The sequence below is a fragment of the Brachypodium distachyon genome, chromosome 3 (genome assembly GCF_000005505.3).
Source record: "Brachypodium distachyon strain Bd21 chromosome 3, Brachypodium_distachyon_v3.0, whole genome shotgun sequence".
Lineage (NCBI taxonomy): Eukaryota > Viridiplantae > Streptophyta > Magnoliopsida > Poales > Poaceae > Brachypodium > Brachypodium distachyon.
This window is the reverse complement of record NC_016133.3, coordinates 42,140,456-42,162,603: the sequence shown is the minus strand read 5'-3', so window position 1 is coordinate 42,162,603 and position 22,148 is coordinate 42,140,456. Positions and strand designations below refer to the sequence as shown.

At 46.1% G+C, this 22,148-nt stretch overlaps 3 protein-coding genes across 3 annotated transcripts; all 3 read right to left on the bottom strand.

Moving 5' to 3' along the window:
- Positions 1-1,074: 1,074 nt before the first annotated feature.
- LOC100826576 lies at positions 1,075-3,198 on the bottom strand. The gene is made up of 3 exons (XM_003574717.3): positions 2,867-3,198; positions 1,673-1,747; positions 1,075-1,588 (listed from the first exon to the last, which is right to left on the bottom strand). The coding sequence occupies exons 1-3, from the start codon at positions 3,035-3,037 to the stop codon at positions 1,532-1,534; spliced, it is 303 nt and encodes a 100-aa protein (XP_003574765.1). The 5' UTR covers positions 3,038-3,198; the 3' UTR covers positions 1,075-1,531.
- A 1,774-nt stretch (positions 3,199-4,972) lies between these two features.
- LOC100840327 (3-hydroxy-3-methylglutaryl-coenzyme A reductase 3) lies at positions 4,973-9,854 on the bottom strand. The gene is made up of 4 exons (XM_003572330.4): positions 8,812-9,854; positions 8,426-8,607; positions 7,143-7,489; positions 4,973-5,863 (listed from the first exon to the last, which is right to left on the bottom strand). The coding sequence occupies exons 1-4, from the start codon at positions 9,726-9,728 to the stop codon at positions 5,612-5,614; spliced, it is 1,698 nt and encodes a 565-aa protein (XP_003572378.1). The 5' UTR covers positions 9,729-9,854; the 3' UTR covers positions 4,973-5,611.
- A 9,838-nt stretch (positions 9,855-19,692) lies between these two features.
- LOC100825949 (cyclin-dependent kinase B2-1) lies at positions 19,693-21,772 on the bottom strand. Its single transcript, XM_003574715.4, has 6 exons — positions 21,200-21,772; positions 20,888-21,061; positions 20,689-20,782; positions 20,516-20,585; positions 20,262-20,400; positions 19,693-20,138 (listed from the first exon to the last, which is right to left on the bottom strand). Exons 1-6 carry the CDS (start codon positions 21,620-21,622, stop codon positions 20,046-20,048), a joined length of 993 nt encoding a protein of 330 aa, XP_003574763.1. The 5' UTR covers positions 21,623-21,772; the 3' UTR covers positions 19,693-20,045.
- Between the last annotated feature and the right edge of the window lie 376 nt (positions 21,773-22,148).

Sequence of the window (22,148 nt, the reverse complement as noted above, 5' to 3'; positions counted from 1 at the left end):
GAAACAATGACAAACATTTCGAATTCCCAACCCACCATTGCCAATAACATATTCTAGTACAACGATATTTCCAGTTATTAGATGTCTAAATCTCCTAACCATTTATGTCAGTACCACAAACAAACACCTATGTCATCCCTTGTTTAACCCATCCATATTCCTGCAAAGAAATATGCCAATGTGAGCCCGAAACATTTTACACCAACTATAAACACCAAAAGTGTACTTAATAGCATGAGTTCCAAAAACATTTTGTATGGATTGATTTCCAGGATAAAAAAAACAACCATACTGGTCAGCTATCAGCTCATCCAGCAAAACTAAAAATAATAATTCTGCGGCAGACACATAGCAAAAATAATAATCATACGTGTCAGGCACGTCATGCGGCCAGAGCTGCGCATACAGCCGAGGGACCTGAGATGAACCACTTAACAAACAATGAAGACCCAAATGTGTATTTTCAAAAATTAAGGACCTACTTGACACTTTCGCGAAAGAATAAGGATCTCGGGTGCATTTTACTCTTTTTTAATGGTAAATGAGAGTTTTGTGTTAACAACCTGTGCAAGGACGCGTAATAACAAAATGACTGACATGACAGTCCGTCATGCTCAACTTGTATGCATGACTAAATCATGAATGAAAAATGTGAAGCTTTCGGCAGCAATTATTTGCAGTTTTATGCCCTTTTTTTTTCTCTGCTGTGTACGAGCGATTGGACCATAAAAACTGAAATAAAACTGATCAATACAGATGTGCAAAAGAGCTTCAGAATCTTGGCAATGAACTTGACATAGAGGACAGGCTTTCCCAGTTACAACTGAATAGCAACACAAAATAGTGATGATTTTATAACAGTTCACAAAACAAGTGGAGGACAAAAATTATCACCCACAAAAGTTGCAGTGCAGGCTCATTTTGGACAATGAAAACACACCATTGTAGGAAGTATCAGACTGTACTTCTCTATGCGGCTCGCTTAGCATTCACTTATTAGTAAAGCAAGGGCAAGACTGTGTACATTATATAAATACAGGGAAAAGCCTAAATTCAAGCACGCACGCTAGCATATACAAAATCTACTCTCATAATTCTACGGTCATATTATTCTTTAGGATGTTGAAAAGACTAGCCAGTATACAATATATGGAGTACCACCAATGGTAGTATGCCGGACCATACATAAACATGACAAGTTCTAGCTAAACAAAGACATAGCAGCAGCAACGTTTCCTGATCTGGAGGCATTAACAGAATTACAACTCCAGTTTCTGATTTCTCCTGTCTACCAAAAATGACATCAATCCGTAAATGCACAATACACAGAAGTGAACAGTTGCTTCTCGAAGACTAGTAAGTTTAAGGAAAAAAAAATCAAAATGCAGAAACTCGACAAGAGACATCTCTGAGCTTGCAAGCATGTTGTGGCGATAATTTATGAAACATATTGTCATGTAGCCACCAGACCTGCAGAAACCCTTCAAGTAATTTCGATGGCATATTTTGGTACAAGATGTTCCTAGATGAACTAGTCGTCAGATTTTGTAGGATCATCCTTCTTCTTTCCATAAATTAGGCCGGTGTCCTGGTAATCACATGCAGTGTTACCATAAGGAAGTGCCCATGGAGCCTTGTCTAGAAAAATCTAAAAGAGAAGGGATGGAGTTACCTGGGGGTCAGGAATTGGCTTCCGTTTCTCAACATAACGGTAAGGGTCCGAGGCAGAAGCCAAAGCAGCTCTCTCCTGTGAAAAAAGGCACATCATTACCAAAATTTCCAATTGAGTGGAGAGAAATGCCACCAGAATCAACTTAAGATTTAAAGGGGGGAAGCTTGAAATAAGGTAACAGCACAATCGTTTTTAGTAATTTGGTGCATTCTCTCAATGAGCAACCAAAGGCATAGGTGAATGAAACAAAACGAAAACAGGGTACAACTCTTTGATAGAAAAACTAAGAGAACAAAAAAGTAGTAACTGCTTATCAGGATAGATGACATATTGATGCTGAGAGTAACTGCAAGAACAACTCCCATTTGGCTCTATTTCTTACAGGCAAACAAAGGTGTCTTAATGGAGCATGAATTTCTTAAATCAGGTTTCTAAATAGAACAAGTGTCCTGTTAAAAAGAAAAGGACAACACGCATAAATATTCAGATTATCATTTCAATTTGGTAGAGCTGCACATAACTGCCAGCAGATCACCATTGTTCGTCCCTAAGTTGTATTGCCACCCTGTCAATGAGCTTCACATGTATCCGTCTACAAACCGTTCTTAAGAATGTGCTCCCTCCGATCCATACTCTTTTTATGGATCGGAGGGAGGAACGAATTCAGACATGAGAGTATGAGACCAACCATCGCAAATCTAATGTCTGTCTGTGATCGTTCATGAGTTATAAGAACAAATGCCTTATGCATGGCAGGATTGCAATATGTCATTACATTATTCTTGTTGGAGGAAGGAACATATTGAGATCCACAATTTTACTTCTATAAGCAACAACAGCTCAAGCAAGGTTACGCAGTGTTTCCTAGAATTCAATCTGGCAGAACAAAGAAGCGAGCAATTATCCAGTGTTCGACCAGAAGCAACTCAGCACCATCAATTTCCGACCACAATGCATGATTCATGCTAAACAAAAAAGCTCTTGCCGCCAACTACGCAAAAAAATAACCTCCACAATTGCCAGGGATTAATAACTACAACCATATTCATACGGTTACGAGAAAGCGACATGTCCATACTGATCCAAACAGAAGACAACTACTCCCTCCGATCCTAAATTATTGTCGACAATTTAGGATCGGAGGGAGTACAACGGAACGGCAACAGGTATCAGCAAGGGGAGATTCATCAGCACCTGCTGCTCCTTCTGGAGCTGCCGCGCGGGCCTGACCCAGAGATAGTAGGCGAGCGTCCCGGCGACGGCCCAGGAGGCGAGGTTGCTCCAGCCGCGGACGCCGCCGAGCGCGTTCCCCACGAATGACCGCGCGTTCCCGGCCGTCCGGCTCCATCCCCTCCCCGGCACCATCTCGACCCCTCTCCGTCCGGAGGCTTCTCCTCCCCGAGGACCGCAACGGCACGACCGACCGCTCCCGCCTGCGTCGCCGCCGACCCCCAAATCTCCTCCGACCCCTGCTCGATCGCCTTGGTGTCTGGTAGAGTATAATTTGGTCTGCAAGAAAGAAATCTCGGAGAGAAGGAAGACCACTGCACGATGTAACAGTGGTTAAAAATGGGCCGGCCCGTGGTAGCAAGTACTCCGTAGTTGGCTTAGGCCCATTTTCTTCTGAGAATGAGAATCAGTCGAGGCCACCGTACTGAGCCTGGTGGATCAGTCCATGAGGCCAACTCGAGGGCCCATGGCTTCAAAAAAAAATCGAGGGCCCATGCAATCCTGCAGATGAACTAGGAGCTTCGCTTATACTACTACTAGGATCTGTTCTCGAAAAAAAAAACTACTCCTAGTATCCTTTGACTCTGAGAGAAGTTTGAGAGGGGCTGTTTCCACCGGAGAGCGGTGGCGGCTACCATATGAGATGCTTCGGAAAAGTTAGGCCGGTGAAAGACTTTTGCACGCATTTCGAGCTTCCCCAAATTTTCTGGAGAATGATCCGTAGCACCGAATGCCGTATCGACCGATCCGGAGCAGCAGCATTGTGACTATGCTGTTGTAGTAATATCGTTTCTGCCGGCTCTCTCCGTTTGCTGCCGTCACATGCCAAGCCAATTTTTTGTCATTAACCAAACTTTGATGATTGTTTGGATGGTGACCAAATATTTGGTTAGCTAATGTCTCATAACCTACTTTAGCTCAATTTTTTTTAAAAAATTAGCCAACTCATAGGCTAGCAAAACCATCACCAATTATTTTGTTAGCCAAATTTTTGATAGGGCAACTTTGAATTCAAACCAAACAGCCCTGCGTCTGTTACGCGTGTTTCGGTATCCCTGCCTGCTCCTTTCTGGTGTGATGACAGTAGAACCCGGCCTTTCGATCGTGTCGAGAGGAGAAGAAGAAGAATGCATCCAACACGTTGTGGTTGCATCTGCCATTCGATCGCATCTCGATCGAGACGAGACGACAGGAGGATCTTTACTCATTTTTCGACGGTGCCAGCCAAGCATGTGATCCGCACGCAGCCGACCAGCCGTGAGCGAGATCGCCGACCGGATCGACCGAGCAAGTGGACGTACAGAGTTTTTGGCTAAAAACAAAGTGTGTATAGTCGGCTGGCCAATGCAATGCAGTCCCAGGCTCCCAGCCAAAAGCCAAGGTCCCATCTCCAGCTCTCGATCCGGCCATGTGCAATGCCGGATCAAATTTGCGCAACGTGGAGAACCACGCCGTTGTCGACGCCACGTACGGTCGACATATGGCTTTCACCCGAGCCTAGATTGACCTCTTTGGTTTCTTGGGGAAAACAAAAGAAGATGATCCCATTGCAATCCACAGGTGCAAACCACTTCACTGGCCGGCTGTAGGCATGCACCACAGAATCTTGGTTACTTGGAGATGCCACTGCCAAAATGATTGGTGTTTATGACCGGCTTGCAACGCACAAACCAAACTATACTACGCAGTCCCTCCCCTCTGGTTCCGTATTGGTAGCTAGCTGCTGTTTTGGACTCGTAGATAGACAGACTGAGCCAAACGTTTCAAGCTTGGACTAACATCAATCTCTTTAAGTGTTCAGATTATATGCATTGCATTTACAACATAAACAAAAATGTTTGGATGTTTACTATTTCCCCTTGTTTATTACTGACTGGTGCCTAGAAATGCCACGGACATCTTCCAAGAGGTTCTGGGCGGCAAGCAATTGTGCCTCTGGTATGTTCGTTCGGCCAACCCTGCCGGGGTCAGGCACGTGATGGAGACACTTGAACATCTTCCGGTGACACATGCATTGATCTGGAGTATTGGGCAGCCCTACAGAAGGTGATGATGCTTTACTGACGCGACGGAGGAAACTGCCATGATGCTCTCCAGAACACACGAGAACCACCACATGACCCACAGCATCTTTTTACAAATCGCTTCAATCACATCCCAACTTCGACAATGTTCCATAAGAAGAAAAGAAAACAAAGGGTGAAAGAAACAGATACAAAGGCTAATCTTAGCTTCCAGAAGCGAAAGGGGCAGAGATCAAATGCTAAAACGCTAGCACTAGTTTCCTGAAGCAAGGGGACAGCTCGACCTACACTTTCATGTTGCAAAAGATCTCTACACTTTCTGCACAAGGTAAACCACAAACAGAAACAGAACAATGGTTAGCTCCTCCGGTGTCCCGGTGCGGCTGATGTCAGCCGGCGGCGGCAGCACCAAGGGCGGACAACGACGCGGGTTTAATGGCTGGACAAGACCGGCCGACACCACCAAATAAATAGGTCAAACTCACGGACACTCTGCTTCTGCAGCCATGGCAATCTCACAATACAAACACTTCACTCTTGATGTCGACGAATTGACGTTGACGAGTTCTTCACCACTCTTTGATGAAGTCGCGACTCAACCTTCCTGCCCCTTCACTTTTCTTCCAAGTCAGAGAGCATTTTACCTTCAGGATTTGTGCATTGATTTCCTCAGTAACTTGTCAAATCAAGAGCTTAAAGATGCGGCCTTGGACATGTCTCTGCTGGACCGGTTGTACTTCATGTGGCTCTTGACGAGCTGGCCAGCAGCAAGGGCGGACAGGAGGGACAGCTCGCCGGCCAGGACCCCGCCTGCCACCACAGTGGCCAGAAGCCTCGCGTTTGATCCTGGGGATTCCCTGTTCGCGCCTTTCACACCAAGAAGGTCCAGGCACGCGGACTGCGATGCCAACTGCGTCCCACCCCCAACCGTGCCCACCTGCAGCGGTCAAGTAAATAATGATCAGAACTCTGCATGATTTCATGATCATGGCTTGAAATGTTAAATTTTTTTGTTAAACAAGTGGTCTTATGATCTCAGAAACAAACAAAAATTGAAAATTATAGGGAGATGTGTCTCATCCTAACAACTACGTAATACACGACTAAATAATCGACAAAGCCCACTCAAGCCAACAAGTAGTTCAATAAGAAAACAAGGCATCAGAAAAGATTCCCTTTTCTGTTGGAAAAGATTCCTTTGATCCAAATCGTCTTATTGAGCTGACAAAGTACAGTTGGATCGTACGTAGGCAAAAATATATTGGTTTTTAATAGAAGTAATACATTTTCAGTATACAACAAATCACACAAATACTTGAGCAATGGATGATATGTGGAGGTACAATTAGGTATTTTGTAAATGATCTATCTAATATTGACGCAGTTAGAGCGGTTTCTTCTAAAGTGGCATTTTCTTTGAATTTCCAGAATCCACAAACATTTCAGGGAAAGAGGCAGCTTAGCAGCACAATCCGTACGAACCTAGACCAACTGCTTTTACCCTAATATCACGCAAACATTTATACAAAAAACAAAAATAAACAATCAAAAGGATTTCAGCATTCATACACCACCTTTTCTTAAAAGGTGCCAGATTGAAATGCTCAATGATTTAAACGAACACAGTTGATGGAAAAGGATGTGCAAGTACTAGGTATTAATTATCCCATCAGAAGAGACCATAAGTTACGTGCACAGCATTACTTGCAAATCAAAATTAATGTAGGACCAAAAATGTTGTACGCAATGTGCATCATCGTTCATCAGCACATAAGCATGGATATATTGACAATTCACAATTGAATGTAGGTTAAGGTCTAGACTTCACAAACATTTAAGAAAATATGCAAGGCAGCTTAGAAATTAGAAGTATTAATTATTTTGAACTGCAAAAGTCTAGACTTGACAAGCATATCAGAAAATGGGCAAGGCAGCTTAGAAGTATGAATCTTTTAAAATGCACCAACCGCTTTTGACCTAAAAGTGAAAAAGAATGCATGGATTTTCATTATACGAACTTCATCATTGATGCACTACTTTTCTTTAATAAAAAGGTTCTAACCCATTAGGGACCAGAAGTTATCTGCAGAACATTTCTTGCAAATAAAAACTAAAGGGGGACCAAAAGTTTGTAAATCATAGACTTTATGATGATCATGAGTACAAAGCCTGGATATATTGACAATCAAATAAATATAAAAGATATAATTGCATACCTCAATTGATGGCATAGTGACGGAGATGTGAAGGTCTTTGCCATCATTTACAGCTTCCAACATTGTGATGCAGTGAGAACTTTCCACATTCTGTGCAGGATCCTGGCCAGTGGCTATGAAGATGGCCGTTACAATATTGCTGGCGTGGGCATTAAAACCCCCAAGAGCTCCAGCAACAGCCGAGCCAGCAAGATTCTTGATCACATTTAGTTCTACTAGTGACTGAACATTGGTCTTCAAAACCTTTCTCACAATTTCCTCGTTGATTACTGCCTCACAAACCACAGACTTTCCACGCCCCTCGATCCAATTCACAGCAGCTGGCTTCTTGTCAGAACAGAAGTTACCTGGTTACATAAGTGAAAGATATTAATTAATTCAGGAAAAAAATGAATATATGTTGCCAGATCTTGCATGCTGGACAACAGTTTGGTTATATGATGCAAATAATTATGCGAATCATATCACTATATATTAGTATGGAAAAACACGGTATCCGTTACTGATGGGCCATTAACTTGTGAAAAAAACAAAATGGTGCACTGATGTGCCTGCTCCAGATATATTTCTTGTGATTTTCCGTTGCAGCTTACGCACCTTACCCAGAATATTCTACCATGCACTATGCTCTGGAGAAGTTATTGCCAGCTATCCAAAGTTAGTACTCTTGCCAATAAGCGTTTTATATTCCTATTAGGTACTGCAATATGCATTAAAGATTCATCTTCTTACCAAACATACCGCTTTCAAAGCCCTTTCTATATCCTCACAAAAAAATAGTCCTTTCTACATCTTCGTAATGCATAGTGGTGTGCCATTAAATTGATCTTGGTAACTAGCTGAAAAAAAGGCCCTAAGCATTTGAATCACCAAAAGTCCACTCTGGTTATTCTTTGAATATATTATTCTCAGTAAGCCAAGATCTTTCTCGGTAAGTCCACAGAAGATTAGGTGACTCAAGTGAAGTAGTTCAGCTTTCGAAGTCTTTTCTATATACTCACAATAAAATAATAAAATAACCTTGTCTACATCTTCGTAATGCATAGTGGTGTGCCATTAACTTGTTCTTGGTAACTATCCTTGCTGAAAAAAGAGCCTAAGTATTTGAATCGCCAAAAGGCCACTCTGGTTATTCTTTGAATCTTTTTTCTTTTCTCGGCAAAGCCAAGATCTTTCTTGGAAAATAAAATAAAGCTCGCGACTAGGAATTTTATCCTTACTAAGATTAGGTGACTCAAATGAAGTAGTTGAGCTTCTGCAGAAAGAGGCAAAGCAAAGCGAACCTGATATGCTAATGACATCCATGTCAGGGAAGTCATCCTGGAGGTAATCCAACACATTCTGCACGCCCTTGGAGATCATGTTCATCCCCATGGCGTCCCCTGTGCTGCAGCTGAATCTCATGTATATGTTCCTCCCCGCCATCGCACACTGCACCCCCTGCAGCCTACCGAATCTGCTCGACCTGCTCACATTTCATAATTTCCTAGAATTAACAAATCTGGTTTTGATTGAGACAGATGACAGCAGGAACGGAGACGTAACGTTGAACACAAGCTGCGCGTTAGTCAAATGCCATCTGCTGAACCTAAGCTCGCAGCTACGATACTTAGCTATCCACAAAAATAAAGTATCTATGACCTTTTGTTGGGTGATCTCAGTGTTGTACCTGTTGAAGACCACAGAGAGCGTGTCAAAGTTGGCAGGGTCCTCCAAGAAGGCTTTGAGCTCGGCAGCGCGGCGGGCTGTAGGGAAGCGGGCGACGGGTGCCCGCGTCATGGCGTCCCGGAGCACCACGCTGGTGGCGCCGCCGGACTCGGCGATGGCCTTGCAGCCGCGGTTGGTGCTGGCGACGAGGCAGCCCTCGGTGGTCGCCATGGGCACGTAGAACCGCTGGCCATCGAGCAGGAGCGGGCCGGCGATGCCGACGGGAAGCTGGACGTACCCAACGGGAAGCTCGCAGCACTGCCCGAGAATGGACGCGTAGTCGAAGCCGTCGAGCGGGAGCCCCTCGATCTGCCTCCCCGTGATCCGCCGGACCGCCTCGCGGCGGAGGCCCGCGGCGCGGCGGCAATCGCCCAGCTTGGTCTCCAGCACGTAGGACGGGGTTTTCCCGGAGACGACCGAGGCCACGATCTCCTCGTCCTCTTCGGGCATTTTCTCAGTCACCGCGTCTGCGCTCCCGAGCAGCCCGCACTGCGCCGGCGCCGGCGCCCCCGCGCGGGACCCAACGAGGAAGTCCTCGTCCTCGTCGGTGGAGGAGACGATTGACTGGACGAAGGCGATGCCGAAGAAGCTGAGGAGGTAGATAAGGGAGGCGACGAGGCCGAAGACGGCGAGGATCTCGGTGAGGCCGAGGACGTGGAGCGGCGTGGAGGAGCGGATCTTCTCGCGCCACCGCCGCATCAGGTAGGCGAGCGACGCCGCGAAGAGCGCCGAGAAGATGAGGTTGGTGTGCCGGATCGGCAGCGGCAGCGCGTCCCCGGCCTGCAGCGCCCTCGTCGCCCCCGCCCCCGCCGACCGACGCGCCGCGCCGCCCGCGGCAGCCACTCCCGGCGGTGCCACCCTCCTCTGCCGTACCTCCATGCGTGCTTGCTTCGCGCGGACGAGTGAAACGTGGCCGCGGTGCCGCGAGAAGTGGGGGAGAAGACCGGGAGAGGAGGAAGAGGGGGAAGAAGGGGAGAGCGGGCGTTTCGGGCCTCCGGAAGCGGCCGGGTCCTCGGGCCTTTAATAGCAAGCACGAAGAAGAAGCCCACGCCTGGGACTCTGTGGCTGGGCCCACTCCACTGTGGGCCGAGCCCGAGCGGCCTTCCTCTTGCTTTCCTCTTTTTCTTCTTTTCTTGACAGTACCTCTTTGCTTTCTTTCCCCTTTATTAATAGTCGGCTGTCCAGCACTTTGTACATGCTCTTCTTGGCAATACTCCACGTGTAGTTGCCACCGTACCTACACGGTACGCCCGTGTCAACCAGAAGAAGAAAAATTAGTGGCCAATCGGCAACAAAAAATTTTATTCGTACCTTGCTTGATTTTATATGATTAATCAGACATAGATTGTGATAATGTTTGAACATAACTTTTTTTTGAAACATCTCTTTGTATTTTTTCCTACGTACGTGTGATCGAATGCTAATCTTTGACGCAGATTTGGTTCCATGTAGTGGACGACGTGTCATTCTTTTTATCCCGTCCTTTGTTGGAGTGTGTATCAAGGCGAGCTTTGCGTCCGAGATTAACCTGAAAGTGACGTGGAGTGGTATTTTGGACAAACTGACGTCGTAACAGTGCATAACCTAAACCTAATTGGCCAATTAGAATGAAACAGAGACAGCACACTCCTCATAACAAAAGCAAAGACAGATAGAGGATAAACCAGTCAAGGCGTCACATTAATTAGCATATCTAGTGTTGTCAATCCTCGATTGGGCTCTCATCGGTGCGTATATGCATCTCTCTACATGAGTAGGGAGTAGGAGTAGTAGTGCCGTGCATGTATAACATGCTGTAGTCATGTATCTGAAAACCAGTATATAGTTAAGACTGAATATATATGTCTCTGTATCAATCAGTGCGTTGCTGTAACCTTGTAGTTTATCAGGATATTCTGTAATTCAGTCGCTTCCCTTTTGTTGTCTGAGAGCTGGAGTATGTTGCAATGCCGACGTATTGTTCTTGTCACATTGCTGAACCTCTGAACTGAACCTGTAGACTTTACGGTTCCGTTAATGGAATCGGGAACTGGAGTATGGCTAGCTGTTAAGCTTCCCCATTTAGTTTTAACGGAAGAATAGAGTGACGAGAGTATATATATGCACCCACGTCACACGCGTGCAGAAGGGGAGAAGGGAGGCAAAATGGGCCACCTTCAAAATCTATTTATTATATACTAAAAACAATATGAGAGGTATCGAGGAGAGGCTTCACGTTGATCCATGTCATCAGAATTATACGGGCCGTTGGATATGAGAGTTGTAGCAACCAGGGGCGGAGCTAGGGAAAAAATAGCCAGGTGCACAACTTTAACAAGAACACAAATTTATATGCAATTTCGACCAAAAATCCCTTAGCCTGGTGTCCTGAAGCTGCTAATCCATGGTGCACCATCAAAAATTAGATGTAATTAGTACTAATTTTCCTTTTGGACCCTAGTGCCTGTGTGCACTAGGCAGCCTCCACCTAGCTATGCCCCCTGGTAGCAACGCAACCGTTAGATCTACGTGACGCATAAATTTTCTTTTAAATCACGTGAACGTGAAATAATCTGATCTCTCCGGCCTCCCCTGTATCTTTAACCTTAACGAACTCTGACAGTATCTTTTTCTTCCAAAAAAAAATCGTACTATTTTTAACTTGGCCACAATGCGCTGAAGGTAAATCCCAAGCCTCCCTCGGCCCCTCCCCATCGCACATCACATCGTGTCCTCCACCGATCTCTCCGGCCTCCCCGTCCGAGGAGAGCTAGCTCGCGAGCCATGAGAGGAAGAGGCGCGTAGGACTAGGACGGCGGCCGGGCTAAAGGTCTTTGTAATCTAAGACACATAATGGTGGTTCCTGCACGGATGGTCCAGTGGAACTAGAATAAAGCATGTGCTGCTTAATTTCCTACTCCGTATTTGTGTTCACGGAAACGAATGCATGGTCCTTAAGCTGCTTCGTTTAAGTAATTGTATCTTGGTATTGTATTAAGAAAAAAAAATACTCCTTTCCATCCATATTACTCATCGAAATATTATATGTATCTGCACATTTTTTAAATATAAATACATCAGGAGAATGCCCTCTTTTTCGGAAAAAAAACATAGATACATCCATACTAATTTGGACAAATTTGAGACAAGTAATATGAGTCAAAGGGAGTAGTACTATTCACGTTCCGGCCGTGTAGATTTAAAATTATTTGAGTACCGTTCCTCAAGAGTAGCCATTTATTCATAGTGAGCCGAACTCTGTCAGTTATAATCTACTCCCTCCGTCCCATATTAAGTGTCTTAAAATTGTCTAAATACGGATGTGTCTATACCTAAAAGTGTCACTTAATATGAGACGGATTGAGTATATTTTGCAGGAGTGGGTTATTACTGGGTATTAAAAAGGGCTCTTTTACGGTACCCCGGATTTAATATAGACCGTTTGTTTGCCCTAATCTGGTGACCAGTATTATCCGGTACTCCATTATCAATTGCACAGAGTACCGAGTTGAAAACCACCGGAGTAACTTGATTCGGAGGACAAAATCGTAATTAAGCTAGAAAGAAAAAAAAGCATCGTGCGTGTTTGCTTTGACCTAAACCCCCGGCGCAGACGAGCTCGCCGCGCCTGCTAACCGGACAAATAGACGAAAGCCCGAGCAGCCAGAGCGCCGCCGCCGTCGCTCGCCGCAAAGCCGCCGCGCGTCAGGTGCTGCAGTTGCGAACATATACGTAATGTTGTCAGGCATGGCGGGACGTTGCTGGACACGACCTCTGTATAGTCGCGGGGTGGTGCCGCTGGGGGCTGCCGCGGGCGGAGCAGAGAGAGATGACGCCACAATGGATCTAGCTAATCAGCCATGGGCGCTCTTTCCTGTCGGAGCTAGATGGGAAGATGACTCCATGAATCGATCTATAGCTTTGTTGCAACGAATCCATCTAGCTCAATATTAATTCTTCTGACTAGCTCCAACTCCACCTCCGCTCTCGTCTCGTCTACGTTCCGGCGTCCTCCCCTCCACGTCCTGCACCGCGAGAATCATCGATCGGGTTGCTGCCGGGAACTCCGTTGCTGCCGCCGGCCCAAAAACGATGCAATTTTTTCCCTTTCTTTCGCCTGTAATTACCGGGATAACTGAAAGTACCATTATACCCTTGGGCAAATATCTGCCATTCACTTGGGCGGTCGGATTTGTTTGGTACTCCTGTGTTCGTTTTGGAGTACCGGCGTACCGTAAAAAAATTAAAACTTTAGCAATTACCTACGTTCTTAATATAAATATAAAAAGTTTTAACTTTGCCGTAAGTCAAACTTCTTAAACTTTGACCAAGTTTATAGCAAAAATATATCAACACCTAGAATATTTGTAGATGTTGGTAGATTTTTCTATAACTTGGTCAAAAATTAAGAAGTTTGACTTAAAACAAACTTAGAACTTTTTATAACTAGAAACGGAGTATATATCAATACATGACCCCCAATTTTAACTTTGTTTACTAATTAACACCAATACTTGACCCCCAAATTTTAACTTTGATTACCAATTAACATTATGTACGAGCGACTGGTTGGCTAATGAACAAAAAAACTTACTAATCAAATATGCCTACAAACACACAAAAACAAACATGATGATTTATTTCAAAAAATATCAGCTACAAATATAGTCTGACATACATACGACCTATCAGTGCAAACAAGTGATCGACCAATTCAACACGTGAACTTTAATTCGTTTTGTACATATATGATTTATATACCACAAATGATCAATCGTCTTGGGCAGGGATTGTCATCTCACAAATCTTCTGGACTATATATAGTTCTAAATGCACAACTAAATATCGTACAAACAATCAATTTGTTTGGACGGAAATATTGATCAACCAACCGAGCTCGCATTGTAAACTTAAAATTGTGAATTGCGATCTAGAACACATAAAAATAAAAAGTTGTGTCATACTAAAAACTTGGTATAATTTCGCACTTCTACGTGTAGTGTGATTAGTTACATCTACTATTCTATATGTATGTATTTTAGCTGATCTCCTTTATATCGATTAATATCCAAACTTCATTTGAATGTATATGGTTTTAGTGAGTTTATTAGTTCTGTGTTTGTAGCAACCATCATGCTCATGATCCACGCACTTTTCTTCTGCTCCAATAGCACATATAAGTGGCACACACCTTATATATTTAATGCTTTTAAAATTGTACATCAAAATATCAGTGAAGATGTTTCCGCGCAATTGCACGGGACACCGTATGTCAGTGACAGTACTAAAAGAAAAACGTGAACTTTTAAAATTGTTATATAGACATCTAAACGTTAGAGGAAGCGCGTGGGCCTTTTGGATGGTTCCATCTTTCGGTCGGTCGACTTGACTTCACCGATCCTCATGCTCAGAGCTTGTTACACGCCCTCGTGTCTCTCGCCAGTCCATGAACAGAGCTTTATTATCTCCCGGCGGTTAACTTTGCCAATCCCGGTGCTCTACGTACTACGGCTCGGTTCTCCCCCCTTGTTTGTCTGCCAGGCTGTGCTGTAAAAATTGCCTCGATCGAACGTCGTCCCGGCTTGTTGATCGATCTGTCCCGGGCAATGGACCGAATCCGCTTTACGCGTACACGCGCCGGCCGGGCGCTCCACCTTTTTTCTGTACCGACGAACTCTCTCGCCTTAAGCCGTCCGGTAGACGGTAGAGCCTCTGGCTGCCTGATCGGATCCAGTCCGGGCGCCGGCTACTTACGCGTACCGATCAGCTGCAGAGATTCGGTACGTGATATGACAAGCAATGTGAGCTAGCTAGAGCGCGTGTGACCGACCGATCCACACATGTACTGCTTGCTGCCCTTGTCTCGACCGACCGGTCCGCCGGCTGGCACGGTAGGGCGACACGGTGTTTGTGTATGTGTGTGTGTGAGAGAGAGAGAGATGGCGCTCTGTCATGGCACTTGTCAGTGTTGTCGCCACAGCTTGCTTCCGGGCGCCTGAGGACGACCGGATCGAGTTTAATGCTACGTACGACCGATCGAACAAAACTTTAATGGTGGGATCGATGTTATGGGGATGGATGGCAAAGAACGAAGATGCCAAGGCAACAACGCAGCCATACACATCTGACCTGCCAAGTGAGTGATATATGATCGATCGACGTCGCCCACGCCGGCAGTCCGGCACGCGTCTGCTCGATCAGCTGGGCGCTTGGGCAGTTGGCGAGGCGAGCGAGAGCGACCGGCCATAGCCCATAGCCCATAGCTCTTAACTTTTCTTTAGAAAAATTCCATAGCGCTAACTCGGCTCAACGTAGCAACGGTTAATTTTGTTTTTAGTCAGGCTGCAGGATTAATTGGGGTTTTCTCACAACACATTTTGTATTCTCGTTCTAAAAATGAATCCTTTCGAACATTCCTCCACAAGCACTACGTGAAGTGTTTAGCAATAGGGAAAGGATTGTTATCTACCGACTAATCGGAATGGCCGCGTCGACCACTTCCGCGCTCTTTTTTTCACCTGCCCTGTTTTTTTTCCGGGTAATATGCTTCTCATTTTCCTCTTCTGCCTTATTCCCTTCTCTCTCTTACTTTCATCTCCTCCCCTCGTTCCACAGGATGTTTCTCCATCGTTGTTGTCGCGCATAGGAGCTGTGAGGCCAGGCCACCGGTGGCGGTAGGTGCTGTAGGCAGAGGCTTGCGACCTGTGGCCCACGTTGCTGCTGCGAACGGTGGGTGAAGGTCCTGCTGCGAACGGTGGCCGGAGGCGCTGCGACTGCTGTCCAGCGGTGTTGCGAACGGGAGGCGAGGGTGGTGTTGTGACCTGCGGGGGGAGGTGTTGTGAACGGCCGCGGCGGCGATGCTACGGCCGAGGTGCTGCGACCGCCGATCCCGCCTGCTGGTCGTGCTGCGAACGGAAGGCGGCACCGCATCGGTGGCCAGTGCTCTGGGAACAGGAGGTGGCGGCGCTACCGCGGTGCTGCGAACGACCGATGGTGCTGCTACGACAGGCAATCAGAGGTGCAGCGACCGGCAGCCGACGGTGCTACGAACGGGAGGCGGCGCCGCACCCGCGGCCGGTGGTCTGGCGAAGAGTAGGCCTGGACAAAAAGATCGAAGTTCCATAATCTTATTGAACGCTCGCTAACTCGGTTCGTTAAGGGCTCGGTTCGTTAACTAAAGAACCAAACAGTACTTTCTTTTCAGATCGTTAAGCTTAATGATCTTAACGAGCGAGCTCGGCGAGCGCTCGTTAAGCTCGTTAGCGAGCTCGTCTCGTATATCACTTGTGAGTGGCTACTAAAACTTATTTTGTTGTTGGAATTATGTTATTATTTCTCTTCTGTTGTGTTATTTGTAATCTTTATGGCGTTGTTTAACTTTTTATATTTTATTTGCTGCCAAAATTTATCCCAAGCAAATAGGTAATGCTAAAAAATTTAGATCAACATGCCATCTATTATCTTAACGAGTTTTTAACGAGCTTAACGAACGCTCGCGAGCTCTTAACGAACCGAGCCGAACAATGATTTCAGATCGTTAACGATAACGATCTTAACGATCCGAGCTCTTAACGAACCGAGCCTAACGAACCGAGCTCTTAACGAACCGAACGTGCTCGTTAGCCATCCCTAGTGAAGAGGGGGCGGTACTGCGCGGCCGGCGCTGCGGCGAACAGGAGATGCATGCAGCGACCGGCGGGACCGAAACGATGGTGCTGCCACCGGCGCTCAGTGCTGCGGCCGCAGCTGGCGATGTGCGTGGGATTCCTGTGGCACGATCGGACGGCTCTCGCGCTGATCCGACGGTTCGGGAGACGGCGGATATTTTTCTCTTTACGGCCGGCCGACGCCTAGGACAGCCCTTGGCAATATGCACGTGCCGTTTTTCTAGCCGCCCTCGGATAAACCAGAGGCAGTACCCTGCTGTCCGGCACCGTCCTACCGGAAACGCTGTGACCATTGGCAGTTCGGCACATTCGGAAATCACAACCGTTGGATGCACTGTACTACACAGTACTACTACGATCCACAAAGCGTGCTTGAGTGCGTCCTCCATCAAGCTCCTCGAAGGATCGAGCCATCAAGGTACTAGCAGTACCATGCATGTCCGGTACCGAGACTTATTAAAGGCGCTCCACATATATACGGACCAAGACGACGAAATTAAACGAGGCTTGACGCTGGCCACCGCGGTCTCCGTCGCCGCGATTAATTTGGCCGGCACGGAGTAGACCGGACGGCTAGCAGCTTGCTAGGAGTACAACTATTTAATGAGTGGAACGTGACACGATGCAGTACACTACAGTAGTACTACTACCGCTGTTCAGTCTTGACTTGCACTAGGCCGGAGCTGTGGAGTGCAATCGGTGCGCCCCCTAAATGAGATGAAGACTGAAGTGTGATGTGAAACCCTGCATTGCGACCCTAATGACTTGCTCTCTCTAATCTTATCACGTACTACAGTGAAGCAGGTGAAGATATTTGCTCATTAATTGTTTATGTATACTCTTTTTAAGGAAGAGATTCTTATGACTTGCTCTCTCTAATCTTATCACGTACTCACTCCGTTTTTATTTCCGGTGAAGGAGCAACATGAGGTTTCAGTGACATGACTTCCGAGCGGTTTGATAGTATGTACAAGGAATTCAGAGTGAGTTCATATTCATCTCCCTGCAAAAAAAAAGGAGTTCACATTCATCTCTCAACAAGTTACATGCCAAAAGGAATACAAGTTTTATTTTTCGTTTGCAGAAGCAAGAGCAGAATTATTGTTTTTTGAACTGTAGGTGTAGGACACTTTATTAAGCAAATATGGTTACATGGGCGCCAATAAGCTTTCGAATGCCATCAAGCCTCCTTCCACAGGTCGGAAGGGGACGAGGGAGCTCGACAGGCTAGTTCGTCAGCAACACTATTGGTTTCTCTAGCATTGAACTCTAAAGAAACTCGGGCAAATTGGAACGGATGCTTGCCTCCGGAGAAAATCCTCAGTTTGAGGTCCCTATCCTGGATTAACAACAGTAGACCTCAAACATAAATACCGTACATAAGAAATTCCATCTGGTCCTTGAGCCTTCTTTCCTTTAGATGTTTTTAGAAAAAAGGCTTTACTTTCCTTTAGATGTCCAATATACCTGTCGAGAAATAGCACTTAACGAGAAAAAGCATAGAGGGCTAATTCAATACAATCCTCAAACTTAGAAGGGTAGAACGGTCTTTTCACGATTTTTTTTTCTTTTTCCTTTTGCTCTTAGGTCGCCTAATCTTTTTCTTTCTCCTGTCTCTTTTCTCTCTCGCAAGGTATCTGATGACTCAAGTATTATTTCAACGATCCATCCGGTGAGATTGTGCGGAATTGTGTCTACTATGACGCTGCTAAATTTCATCTCGATCCAACGGTGAAATCTCTGGACAAATCGAAAACACCAAGTGTTGTACGGATTACTCGCGGCCGTGCGTCACAGCACAAATGGCTGACGTGTTCGCATGTTTCCCGTTGATTCAAGCATTATTTCGACGATCCCTTCGGTGGAACTATGCGGAATTGTGTCTACTTCCACAATGTCAAATTTTGTGACGATCCAACGATGGAATCCCCAAAAAACTTCAAAACACCGAGTGTTGTTTGAATTTCTTGCGACCCTGCGAGACAGCACAAATGTTCTACCTGTTCACATGTTTCCTGCTTCCTCAAGAAAGATTTCGCCGATCCCTTCGGTGATATTGTGCGGAATTGTGTCCACCACTGCCATGTGAAATTTCGTTGCGATGCAACGGTGGAATCTTCAGAAAACTGCAAAACACCAAGTGATGTTTGGATTTCTCGCGGCCGTGCAGGACAGAACGAACATCCGACTTGTTCGCATGTTTCCTGTTGGATCAAGAAATATTTTGCTGATTGTGAGGAATTGTGTCTACTACAATCTCATGAAATTTCGACACGATCCAACGGTGCAATCTCCGGCAAAATCAAAAACACCGAGTGTTGTTCGGAGCCAGATGAAAGGGATAGAAGAAAATATTGTTTAATGTCCACCATGCCCTTTTTAATGAAAAGGTACGGAGCGATCTGGATCGTCCTTTTGTATTCGTTGTTGAGAAGAGGGTGTATTGAATCAGAAGTCAAAAGCATATCGTATCAACAAGGTAATCAATGGTATCTCAGTACCTGCTAGAAATTTACAAACCCCGTGTGCCAGTAGTAAATTTGATCAGTCGTTTTCCTTCCCGTGACACTGATATCTTTTGCATTAAGTAAGACACACATGTCCCCATTTTCCACATGTGGTGCATATGTCGGCTTGCTTGCCTCGCAGCACAACAGCTATTTGGGATGCCAACCGTCCAAGCACCAAATCATCATGTACACAAGGTAGCCTACTGTGTAAACATGCCATAAAAGAAATACACTCACAACTGAAATATGCAGAGGAATTCTGACCTGTCCCGTTGCATCAAAAACACGCCATCGCAGGCCCTCTAAATCGATCCTGCTCAAACCAGCAAGTGTTTTCTGCACAGTTCAGAAAATAAGCACCTACCTACCAAAGCCAGTACTGTCATTTAAGATTATGGGCCTGTCGTTCCCGAAGTGGCTACTGGGCCGACACACATTTCCTTTCAGAAAATCGTCTTCTCTTTTCAATTCCAACAGTTACTTTTCGAGCTTCAGAGTTTGAAGAATTTGTATGTGCACTACACATATCCATCGGTTACAAATTTCCTTCCTCCAGAAAATATTCTCTTCTTGTTCATCTGACACAGTATATGTATCGTCTGTAATACTTTGCACAATAAAGAATTGCCTGTAATACAGTTAGAGAATTGCCCGTAATACTTTACTTCTTCCTGGACTCTGCTAATGTATTCATCCAACACAGCATCCGCATGAGGCTATGAAGATTTGATAATGTCAATCAGTTCCCCTCCTTCCGGGTACAATACAAGACCACAAGTAATAGAAAAATGATTTGACAACTCACATTTGTCTGAGAAACAGATGGTTTCACAACCAAAAACAAGAACAACATGTCTACACTCATCGATACGAGTTTAATTATGCAGAACTCCATTGTCCATCACAAACACAGTGAATGACACACACTAGGGACATACAGATAAAAAAGCACACGCTCGAAGCAAAAGAGATGCTTCAGGGCAAGCGCAAGTAAGAGGATATCCGCTTCTTGTTAGTCACGGAGACAAAGATGAACAGCTTCAGTAGAGCTCCTTGTTCACATCATTGAAGTACGGGTGCTCCATGGCCTTCTTAGCAGAGATTCGCTTTGCCGGCTCGTACTGCAACATTTTCTGCGAGAGGATGACAGGGGCAAGTTAAAACCCGATTCTTGCAAAAAATAGTTACATTACTTAGATATACAAGCCGTCAAGGTAAGAGACTTGTGGACACTGTATATATATTTGACGACTAACCTCAAGCAGATCAAGGCCATCGGCGTCCAAACCAGGAATCACAGAAGACAACTTGGAGACATTCCACTGGGGGTACTCATGCCAGTTGGGCAGCTGGCCTACTCCTGGCCAGACAACCTCATTTGGGGTGCCTAGCAACCTGGCATACAAAAAACAAGATAGATGATCACCATCAGCATCTCATATCCGTAACAAAGTAACAATTGCCTATGAAGACAGCAAAAAATGGTTAACATGGGTACACGGGGCAGTACTTGAAAATGTGCAGAAGCTGCTGCACCTCAGAATCTCCAGGGAAAAGTGCTTGGGTAGTGATCAATTCAGCTGTCATTTACAAGGAGTGCAGTTCAGTATATGTTTGTAACAGAGTTGAATTTTGAAGATGATTTCATTTACAATAATAGCATGATAAGTAAATTAGTCATACCAAATATGCAGCCCACGGACCACATGTCAACCGGCGTGGAGTAGTGTGTGGCGCCGAGAAGAACCTCAGGAGCCCTGTACCACAGAGTCAGGATCTGCAGAAGAATTCAGAGAATGAGGAAGAGATCGACGAACAAGAATAATGAAGAACCAAGCGTCAATCAGGTGCTAAGAATGCTAAAAGGAACTAGGAATCGGACCTCGTGGGTGTACTTCTTGAGAGGAACCGTGAAGGCACGGCTGAGCCCAAGGTCAGCGATCTTCAGCGCCATGGTCTTGCGGTCCATGAGCAGGTTGTGCGGCTTGAGGTCACGGTGCAGGACGCCACGTCCATGGCAGAAAGCCACGCCCTTGCAGAGCTGGTACATCAGGATCTGCACGCACGGCACAACCACCATCGAATCAGACACGGTTGACACATTCAAACAAACACCTCGCGTGCGGACATCCAGAAAAAGGAAATAGACTGAACCGGCGACAAGGACCGGAAGATAGATAGAACAGGTAGATACCTTGACGGTGTGGGCGGGGATCTTCTCGTGGTTCTGGCGGTGGCCGCGGATGAACTTCTTGAGGTCGGTGTCCATGTACTCGAAGACGAGGTAGAGGATGGTCTGGCCCTCCTTGTTCTGGCCCTGCTTGAGGTCGAGCAGGCGCACGACGTGCGGGTCCTGCGACAGCATCCGCAGCAGGGAGACCTCCCTGAGCGCCGTGGGGGGCACGCCCTCGTCGTCCTCCGGGAGGCGGGTCTTCTTGAGCGCCACGATCCGGCCGGTGGCCTTCTCCCGGGCCTTGTACACCTTCCCGTACGTGCCTTCCCCGACCTTCTCTAGCTTCTCGTACAGGTCCATGGCACGAAGCCCGCCGCCGCCCGTCGTCGTCATCGGCGCCGCCGCCCCCGCCGCCCCCTGCTTCTGGTGCTGGAGCGTCGCCATCGCGCAGATCTGATCCTCCTCTGTTTCTCTCTTTGTCGTGGGTTGCGTGAGATGGAAGATGGATTTGGGGATTGTGGGGCTAGGGTTTGTGCGATTGGGGGAATCGTGGGGTATTTTGTATGCGAAAGAGCCGTTTGAGGGGACGCGCTGCAACGGTTGCCTTTTGAGGTTTCAAATTTCGAATTCTGTACGCTTTTGAGAACACTCGCCCACGTCCGGGCCGGCAGAATGGTTTTACGGGCCTTCGTCATTGGGCTCAAATTTTGCAAGGGTGAACGTTTTTGTTGTGCAACCTCTGCCGGCTGGCCGGTCCGAGAGTTACACACCAAAATCGTAGTCAAAGAAGTCGATCATATACACAATCACGAAGTATAGTAAAGTAGATGAACACCAGGAAATAGAGAGGAACATGAGTTCTTTATTAATTTTTGATCTCAACAGTACGTACAAGGGGTAGCCTCCTCTCTTTTATATAGTCTAGATGGCCCAACTGGGTCAAAGAGATAAGGACCAAAACTTAACGTTA